Source organism: Oncorhynchus masou, chromosome 11 (genome assembly GCF_036934945.1).
Source record: "Oncorhynchus masou masou isolate Uvic2021 chromosome 11, UVic_Omas_1.1, whole genome shotgun sequence".
Classification (NCBI taxonomy): Eukaryota; Metazoa; Chordata; class Actinopteri; order Salmoniformes; family Salmonidae; genus Oncorhynchus; species Oncorhynchus masou.
Window position 1 is genome coordinate 39,654,660 of NC_088222.1, and position 10,574 is coordinate 39,665,233.

The window sequence follows — 10,574 nt, forward strand, 5'->3', positions numbered from 1 at the left end:
AACATACACAACCCTTTTGTTTGAGAAATAACATTGCGCACATGCCAAAATGTACTCCATCTTTGTGTGTCCGTCATCAGTACAAGAACTTGAAAAAGGCTGCCTTATTATCTCCAGTGATTATACAGTGAATATGAATTGTATTACAAGTACAGTAGTCTAATGTTAAATATAAAAAACAAAATACAAATATAGTTTTGAATAAACCATATAGAGTGCCTTCAGAAAGTATTCACACCCCAGTGTGTGGTGAAAGTAGACTAAATCAGTTTTTCCTCTAGGATTTTGCCTGTGCTTAGCTCCATTTCTTTATATTTTAATATTTGTATTCTGTACAGGCTTTCTTCTTTTCACTCTGTCAATTACGTTAGTATTGTGGAGTAACTACACTGTTGTTGATCCATCCTCAGTTTTCTCCGATCACAGTCATTAAACTCTGTAACTGTTCTAAAGTCACCATTGGCCTCATTGTGAAATTCCTAAGCAGTTTCCTTCTACTCTGGCAACTGAGTAAGGAAGGATGCCTGTATCTTTGTAGTGACTGGGTGTATTGATACACCATCCAATATGTAATTAATAACTTCACCATGCTCTGCTTTTTTACCAATCTACAAATAGGTAGAGGTATTCATTAAAAAACTGTGTTAAACATTATTATTGCACACAGAGTTAGTCCATGCAACGTATTATGTGACTCGGTAAGAACATTTTTAATCCTAAACTTATTTAGACTTGTAATAACAAAGGGGTTGAATATTTATTGACTCAAGACATTTCAGATTTTTTTATTCATTTGTAAATGTTTTGAAAAAACATAATTCCACTTTGACAATATGGGCTATTGGGTGTAGGCCAGTGACAAAGAAAACTCAATGTTATCCATTTTAAATTCAGGCTGTAACAACAAAATGTGGAAAAAGTCAAGGGGTGTGAATACTTTGAAGGCAGTGTACATGTCGCTTTGGCCACAGAAAAAGAAATAAACAATGATCGAGGCACAAACAGATCCCTTGATAGACATACAACAAAACATAATTACGATAGCTGCTACACATTCAACCTTATATGCATATTCATAGAATATTTATTTAACCTTTATTTAACTAGGCAAGTCAGTTTAAGAACAAATTCTTATTTACAATGACGGCCTGCCCCGGCCAAACCCAGATGACGCTGGGCCAATTGTGCGCCACCCTATGGGACTATGGGACCCAAATAACAATTGTCCTTTTCGATAGAGTTAAAATGCAGTAACCACAATGACTGGTATTCCAGTTGAGCTGCAAGCTGGTCAGCAGGACAATGCATTACGAAGCACAACAGTAAGGCAATCTTAGCTATTCCATAAAATCAAGAAAAAAATACATTCTCCATCGAAACTCCAGGCACCACTTTTCATCTACCTATCAATTTTGAGATTTGTTGCTATTTTTGGTCCATTAATATTTTCAAAAAGTAAACATAAAATGTAAAAATCTTGATGAAAATGTGTATTTTCTTTAGTTTCTCATCAACATTTTAATGAATTTCAACCACTTTAAAATGGACATACAGCAATCATTTCAAAGCTCACTACATTAAATTACACATGATTTAAAATCACATTTCATAGAGAATGTTACAAACTGGACTATATTTAGTTAGTAACTTACTCTGAAGAGATAGTGATTGTGTCTAAATAGGCATTTGGCATTTGGTAGTCTAAATTCAGTGTACTTGTCTTTAGCAGCCATTTTCCATAAGTCAGACTCTTCCCACACGCCAGCTTCAGAAGCATCTGCATTTACCAAATTTTGTTTAGTTATCCGTAGATATATTCTCCAGACTTGCCCAGAGGGAATTGTTGATATGTTGTCAATTTTGTATTTTCGATAAAAAATAAATCAGGAAAATGCACCAAATGCATGTCTTCAGTATTTTACAGATAGAAAGATTTTTTAAAAGTATTTATCTACAACCTGCTCTGGACAAGTCCGGTCCTGGAGTGTCTTAAAACAAAAGGAAACCAAAATATTTAAACTGACTTTATCCAGTGTCCAGAAAAATGGATTTGTGCGATATGGAAATATGAGATATTGCCTCGTTTGTATAATTGAATAAAATATTCTGGAATAATTGTAATACAAAAAAGGATTACATGTGTCTCATTCAACTGGTAAAAGTTGATTGTGAAAATTACACCATGAGGGTGTGGTGCCTAACCTTATGGTGCTGGAGCCCCCACCTCAAAAGCATTCTCATTTGGTAACCCCAAGATCATTCACAGTATGTAAAAATGTCCACTATTCAGACTCTGTAAACACCACACTTGCTGAGTATCAGGCTTAAATTTAAAAATCTGCTATGTTACATTGATCGCAATTATCATCTGTGCAATCGACAGCTTTCCACTTTGCAGATGGATACAGAGCTGATCCATTACAATTTGCAGAACAACACTTTCACCCAGAGGGAACGCTTCATTTAAATACTGGCACCCCTCTCAACCAAAAGCTTGCACAACAATGCACATTGATGGCACAAGAGCCAAGGCAGGAGCGGCTGCTCCAAATTGCAGATGTTCGCTGCCTGTCCACCAGTGTAGCGACTGTCAGTGCACATCACTCAGTGCCACCTGTTTAATGACCAGAAATGACCTTCAGGTGGCCTGTACCATTAGCAACTTTTGCTAGGTTGGGGTAGTGAAGCCCCATTGACTCCATCTCCAACCCCTTCCCTTTCGATAAAACGGCAATTGATTCAATCCTCAGTGTCAGGCTGGACCCCCAGCATGATGTGGAGCTCTTCGGCCGAGTAGCCCAGAAGGTTCTGCAGGTCGCAGACGAAGCGGTAGACGTAGCGTTTGCCCGATGTCTTGTGGATTATGTTCTTGTCGTAATAGTATCGCAGGCCACGGCTCAGCTTCTCGTAATTCATCTTGGGTTTGTTCTTCCTGCGTCCCCAGCGTCTAGCCACCTGGGGGAGAGAGGGAATGATAAACACCAATGGAAAACAGAACTGTTTACTTCATATTCATGTCCTCTGATAGCTCGTGTTGAATACTTTTCTGGTCCTGTAAACCCTTTTGGCCATATCCTCCACAACCTGATATACACATATTGAGGACAATTGACACTCACCTCATCTGGGTCGGTGAGTTTGAACTCCCAGCCGTCTCCGGTCCAGCTGATGATGGCCTGACAACTCTTATCAGTCAGGAGCTCCAGCAGGAACTGCCACAGCTGGATAGGACCACTTCCTGTTGAGAGGAAAAAAGAGGCAGAGGAGTCAGAAGGCGATCAAAAGGCATCGTTTGCTTATACTCAACTGCAGTGTACTGTTTTGAACTGGGGTTGACAGAAAGATGGATAGTATTCCATACAAGATGAGATGTGTTTGATTGTGTCACCGGGTTCATGAACTCACCAGTAAAGCCAGCCAGCACTGCAGCAGCTATGACAGGCTGTCCCAATTCCACAGGCTCGTTCCTCTCCTGGACATAGTCCTTGAAGGACAGGCCCTGCTTCTCCAGACTCAGTGGGCTGCTGTTGTACTCGTCCTCAAAGCTGTCGTGGGACGGCACCCTCTGGTTGTCCGCCAGGGAGGATTGGCTGCCCCAGGAGTGCAGCATGGACTCTGGCCCCTCGATGCTATCCACACTCTCCAATGAACACAAACTCTGGTCCTGGGACAAGACTGTGGATAAACAAAAAAGAAGAATGTTTAGTTCACCTGAAACTGGATTAGGTTTAGGAACTATCACTGAAACCAAACACCTTTTAGGAATCGCTTACGTGTTGCCTTGTTTTTTTTTTTTTTTTTCTCTAATGTGACTTTGATCGAAAATGAACACTAATTAACATTGATTAATAGTTTCTAGTCAACAGTGGGTTTGCCTACTCACAGGCTTTGGAGAGCTGCCCTGTGCCTGGGTTGCTCCTGGCGTAGCTGACGTTGACCGTGCTCAGCTGGGGCTTGGAGAACATGGAGAACTCCTGATCTGGAGTCAGCAGGGCGGTCTTGTCTGAGGTCTCAAACAGCTCTCTAAGCAGACTGTCATTGTTGTCAGGCACCTGCAGGGCACACTGGGTCTCCACCAGACTAAAGCCTGCAGAAAGAAGAGAAGAACAAACAAACGCCCATTTAGCTCATCTCATCACATCTACCTCAGAGACATCTCTGGACAGCTTAAGGCTTCTGTTGTTCAAATGAAGCTGAAGCCAAACTGTTTTGTCTATCTGATGTTTAATTAGATTTGAAGCCTCTGGTGGTTAGTTTGTTTTTCTAATGGACACTCACCGCTAGAGCTCATCCAGTTAGTTACGGAGGGCACAACACTGCTGAGGCTTATGGATTCTTCTTTCTCTTGACACTCTGGAAGAAAACAATGGAGGACAAAAGTCAGGAACCAGCAGAAATACTGTTATTTGATTTTAGCGTGTATCTTTAAGCCAAAGGGTACAGTAATTCCACAGGACAAAAAAAAACATTTCCACCCTAATATAACATTTTGATAGGTGTCAGAAACCTACTCCTTCCGCCATCTGCCTTCCACACTAACACCATCTGACTAAAATGTTCCAACGCCATTGTTACCTTTCATCATCTGATCCAGGTGCTCCCACAGGATGTCGCCCACAAAGTCTGGAGCCAGATCCAGGAAGCTCTCCTTACCCAGGTCATACAGCTCCTGGCCGTTCATGTCAAACTTAAAGAAATGGACGTTGGCCAGGCTGAACTCACTGGCCGCCCAGTGCAGCCACTGCATCACATGCTGCTTTGTCCACTTACGAGGGTCTGTGAAAGAGTGAAAGTAAAAAGATATAAGGCTTAATATAATTTCAAATTACAAAAAATTTCAAGCACAATTCCATGGACACCTCACCAAAATACACCAGTCTTCATCTTGATTTGACTTAACTAGGCTTACTTTTTAATGATTAAAGAAAATGAAAATGAGCCCAAAATGTCTTTGACCTCCAATCCAAATTGGGTAGAAAATTAGCAGGAAATACAGCAAGGAAACAAGCACAAAGTTAACTTAGTAATCATCCTTGTAATTAAAAAAATATATAATGGAAATGAAGAAAAAGGGAGGACGATAAGTGATAGAATGAGCAGGTGTAGAAGGTGACTCACTGTTGGAGATGCCATAGCAACGTTGGACCTTGGAGAACCCACTGAAACTGTCCTTCAGGGCCTGACTCATCACTGCCTTACTGCAAGGGGTCAACAGGGGAACAGAGCAGGGGCCCATGTCTGGAGAGAAAAAACAAATGTTTGCTTACTCTATGAATCAACCATTCTAGACCTTTCTTGTGTCATAACATAGTTGAATGTTTACACAGCAACCGCACCCCTCCTCAACCCAACCCCCCCAAAATAATAAATTATAATTTAAAAAAACTTTTGTGTACTAACACTCACACTTGACTTTGCTACTTTATTGAGGAAAAATATATTTACTATGACTGTGATATGTGGTTGTCCCACCTAGCTATCTTAAGATCAATGTACTAACTGTAAGTTGCTCTGGATAAGAGTGTCTGCCAAAAGCCCCAAAATAAATGTTAAACCATATATATTTAAATAGGGTTCAGGTAGACTAAAATGGCTAACTGCCATGGACCTGGATGGGAGTTTCACTTACAACGTTTGGGTTCTGGATAATTGTTAATCAAAAACTATGTAACCACAAATGAACACTTGTTTTTCTGTTAATCATTAAGTAAAAATCATTTGTATGCCAGCAATCAGTTAACCTACATTGTTAACTTTGTGACATAATGTCTGGCTAATAACTGACTAATAGAGTTGTGAAGAGTTTGGTCTGACTTTGGGCTAGGGTGATTAGTTGGTATAGGTGTTATGAAAGTGACTGGTGTAAAGTAGAGGGCTCTCTCTAGTGATGTGACGCTCGTTCGTAGGGTGTGGTGGTGGCATACCGTGTGAGAAACAGTTGAGGCCAGAGGGCACCTCCTGAAGAGACTGGTCATCGTCTGAGGGGAGGAAGTATCCAGAGAACAGAGACATGGGATCTTCAAACAGGTCAAAGGCTGCCTGCCGCTGTAGAGGACAAACACATAGGAAAACAACACACTGTTAGTTAATAAAAAAAGACACAAATAGTTTTCTTTGGCCTGATAATTTGAGAAAGCCCCATACTACTGTATGCCTACATAATTGGATAAATTAGGTGAAACAAGTATAGCCCTGTCCTGATGACCAACAGCTGATCACCCATAGATACTGTGAATCATTTAGGAAAAACTTAATTCACTTCTTCAAACAGAGTCTTATAAGATAACAGAGCAGGCAAAAGCAAAGAGAGAAAAAATGCTTTATGTGGGCACTCCCTTTCAGCAGAACCAATCTGTCATCATTAGTCAAACACATCAGGCTTTTCATATTCTCCCAGCCAGGCTGGACGACCATATATGGTGTTCCTGTTCCGTAGCGTAGCAGACCTAGAATCTTCCCTTGAGGCAGCTGGCATCCGTTCAGCACTGAGCAGTTCAGCTCTGAGGGTTCACACAAACAGCGTGGGCGGCTGCTTTGTGAGAAGAAAACAAACTCCACCCACTCCTCCCCCTCCATCAGCCTCTCTCTCTTTTCCCTCTCTCTCATCCCCTCTTCAAATCAGGTTAGGGAAACCAGACTCTTCTTCACAATTTGATTAGCTAAGATGGAGCCCCTTTGACACGAGCTCACTGTTTGAATCTACACTGTACCCATCTCAGCATTAGCCCTTTACAGATGCAGATGAGACTTCTAATGACGTTATACTACCAAGCCGCACATGAAACCTTAACAAATCACTAGGACGCTAAAGTGGCATAGGTGCGCCTGTAAGTCTAATAGTGTAAGGCACTTGTGATTTTTTATTTAAAAAAATTGAGGGCTAACTCCCCACACTCGAGGTGGAGAAACAAACACCATCTCCTTTGATCCATAAAGTGTTTAATGATTCATCTATTCGTCCTTAGAAAAGGTAGGCTGCCACAAACAGGGCCCTCAAGGTCCCGAGAGACTTTTTTTCTTCCTAGTTGCCAAGGGGACTAATTACTTTTGTGGCAGTAGAGAAGGTGGAAAAGACAGAGACTCTCGTCCATCAGCTCCCCAATTATCCTCACGTTTAATATGTTTGGCTTTATCATCTTTCATCTCTTCTCTTCTCTTACGGAGAAGGAGAATAGCAGCCCCGAGTGTGCTGCGAGACATGCTGGATTTGAAAATAAATCTCTGCTGACATTTGATCTTTGGAAACGTGCATTCTTAACTAAGTAGCCTCGAGTAAAGGGTGGTCCAACTCCAGTCCTTGAGAGCAATTTGGTGTGCAGGCTTTTGATCCAGCCTTGCATTATCAGTTGTGATACAGTAGTCCTATATGTATTATACACAACCATCTCCAGCATTACAATGTATGTAATTGTCCTACTCATCTACTGTATTAGTGGCACAGCCTTGTGAAGTATCACCTTGAGGCTGGACCGGTAGCAAGTCGACAGAGGGGCCACTTGGTCCATACTGAGGTCACACATCAGGAATCTATAGGTCAATTCAACAGAAAAAACTTTATGAGTAACACTAATACACATAAGTAATGACATCACACTGGATGGAAATTAGTATCATATCTTTCTCTAATGGTTGTAATACATTTTACTATAATGATATTTAATTATATGCAGCCTATAGATGAACTGTTCTCCTAAATAGTAACAACTGCAACAACTACATATTATATTACAATGTCTTATTATATACCGAGCACATAATGGCTTAATAGAGCCTGAATTGCTCGACTATTAAATGATAATACATAATATGCATAAAGCCTGCACATTGAATTCAATAGTCTAATGGACATTGACACACTTACTCAAAGCAACCTGAACATATTGATATGACTAGCTTAGGGAATTACTTACACATGTAAAAAAAAAAAAAAAAATCTACAATTTCACACACCATAATTTCCATGACATCACAAATTGCTGAGACAGAAAAAGCGCATAATTGTCTCATCGGTCAAAAATGTAATGTTTCTCCGAAATGACTCGGCCCCTCGTCATAGTGCACCGTGGTTCCTCATATTAGATTAGCGGCCGCAAATTCAATAGTGTTTCCATTGACATATTCAATAATTCGTAAAGATTAATATCAGTGTTAAATGAATAATTACCCCAACATAAACAATGGAATGGATTTATCTTTGCGAATTCCACCCCCCAAAATGTTTTCGAAAATATTATGCAGAACAAAAACAAACTATTAACGAAAGCGGTATTGAGTCAAATGCCACATTGACAGATTGTCTGGGAATATATCAAAGAACGGGGGAAGATAAACAAATAAGGGAACAACCTACCTACCTGTTGAATTGATCGGCGGCTTCTTAAAACAGCAACAGTGTAAATTACAATCCTTTTCGATATGGAAAAAATGATCCTATTCAATATTGTATGTTCACAAGCCTTTTGTAGCCTACTTTCCAGATACAGTGACCAGTGTAAAATGCAATCAAAACAATGCAGTCGTGTTTGTTCGTGTGTGTGTGTGTGTGGCGAGTGTATCCAGTCAACGAGGAAGTGCAGCTCTTTTTGCTGTTGCTCATCGCGCGCTGTGTTGCACATTCAGTGGGAGGAGCGAGCAGTAAACAAATGGCCAGCAGCAGTGCGTGGATACAATCTCTCAAGCCAAGCCAGGGGGGAAATACTTATAACAAACTGTGTTGTGATAATTGCGTTGTTTGCTATAAAATGTTTCATATGCCTTATCACCGTGATATATGGGCCTAAGGCCAAAACAATAAGAAGACACAGTGGCAGAATACATTCAACCATACCTTTGTTTCATCACAAAACCGGAGAGTCCACAGAGCGAATTGTATGTAACAAACAGTTAGATGACCTAACATGGTCAATCAAGTTAATGTTAAGGGCAGTTTTGGACTAATAAACAACTATTGATTTATAGTGTGTGTGTGTGTGTGTGTGTGTGTGTGTGTGTGTGTGTGTGTGTGTGTGTATATGTGTATATGTGTGTGTATATGTGTGTGTATATGTGTGTGTGCGTTTGTGCAAGTAGAAGTCGGAAGTTTACATACACCTTAGCCAAATACATTCAAACTCAGTTTTTCACAATTCCTGACATTTAATCCCAGTAAAAATTCCCTGTCTAAGGTCAGTTAGGATCACCACTTTCTTTTAAGAATTTGAAATGTCAGAATAATAGTAGAGAGAATGATTTATTTCAGCTTTTATTTCTTTCATCACATTCCCAGTGGGTCAGAAGTTTACATACACTCAATTAGTATTTGGTAGCATTGCCTTTAAATTGTTTAACTTGGGTCAAATGTTTCAGATAGCCTTCCACAAGCTTCCCACAATAAATTGGGTGAATTTTGGCCCATTCTTCCTGACAGAACTGGTGTAACTCAGTCAGGTTTGTGGGCCTCCTTGCTCGCACACGCTTTTTCTGTTCTGCCCACACATTTTCTATAGGATTGAGGTCAGGGCTTTGTGATGGCCACTCTAATACCTTGACTTTGTTGTCCTTAAGCCATTTTGTCACAACTTTGGATGTATGCTTGGGGTCATTGTCCATTTGGAAGACTCATTTGCGACCAAGCTGATGTCTTGAGATGTTGCTTCAATATATGCACATAATTTTCCCTACCTCATGATGCCATCGATTTTGTGAAGTGCACAAGTCCCTCCTGCAGCAAAGAACCCCCACAACGGGATGCTGCCACCCCCGTGCTTCACGGTTGGGATAGTGTTCTTTCGGCTTGCAAGCCTCCCCCTTTTTCCTCCAAACATAACGATGGTAATTATGGCCAAAGAGTTTTAATTTTGTTTCATCAGAGCAGAGGACATTTCTCCAAAAAGTGCGATCTTTGTCCCCATGTGCAGTTGCAAACCGTAGTCTGGTGTTTTTTATGGTGGTTTTGGAGCAGTGGCTTCTTCCTTGCTGAGAGCCCTTTCAGGTTGTGTTGATATAGGACTCATTTTACTGTGGATATAGGTACTTATGTACCTGTTACCTCCAGCATCTTCACAAGGTCCTTTGCTGTTGTTCTGGGATTGATTACACTTTTCTCACCAAAGTACGTTCATCTCTAGGAGACAGAATGCTTCTCCTTCCTGAGCGGTATGACGGCTGAATGGTCCCATGGTGTTTATACTTCCGTACTATTGTTTGTACAGATGAACGTGGTACCTTCAGGTGTTGGGGAAATGATCCCAAAGATTAACCAGACTTGTGGAGGTTCTGAGGTCTTGGCTGATTTCTTTGGATTTTCTTTAGATTTGTGTCCGGACTATGTCTTGTGGAAGGATGAAATAGTATGAATAAATTCATCAAAATAACATTTTAAATGAAAATATGTCAATCATTATTTGAGTATGTTGGTAACCCATTGTATAAAAGTTATAATGCCCTCAAAGCCAGTGTTAAGAGGATATATTGGCACGAACAACACCTGTGCCAATATTTCGTCCAAACACCGGCTTCTTGGACATTAACACTTAAGTGTGTGTGTGTGTGCTCGGGCAGTGTTCAGTAGAGAACAACATTGTTCAAAGTTCAGA

General features: G+C 40.6%; 1 protein-coding gene across 2 annotated transcripts; it reads right to left on the minus strand.

The window, feature by feature from the left end:
- Nucleotides 1–769: 769 nt before the first annotated feature.
- LOC135548687 (protein C-ets-2-like) lies at nucleotides 770–8,594 on the minus strand. 2 transcript variants are annotated; one of them, XM_064978518.1, is made up of 10 exons: nucleotides 8,355–8,594; nucleotides 7,458–7,527; nucleotides 5,925–6,045; nucleotides 5,119–5,238; nucleotides 4,576–4,776; nucleotides 4,279–4,353; nucleotides 3,884–4,087; nucleotides 3,406–3,675; nucleotides 3,120–3,238; nucleotides 770–2,955 (listed from the first exon to the last, which is right to left on the minus strand). In XM_064978518.1, the coding sequence occupies exons 2-10, from the start codon at nucleotides 7,518–7,520 to the stop codon at nucleotides 2,740–2,742; spliced, it is 1,389 nt and encodes a 462-aa protein (XP_064834590.1). In that variant the 5' UTR covers nucleotides 7,521–7,527; nucleotides 8,355–8,594; the 3' UTR covers nucleotides 770–2,739. The 2 variants fall into 2 exon arrangements, with proteins under 2 accessions (XP_064834590.1, XP_064834592.1); XM_064978520.1 differs by having other exon boundaries at nucleotides 8,351–8,594.
- Between the last annotated feature and the right edge of the window lie 1,980 nt (nucleotides 8,595–10,574).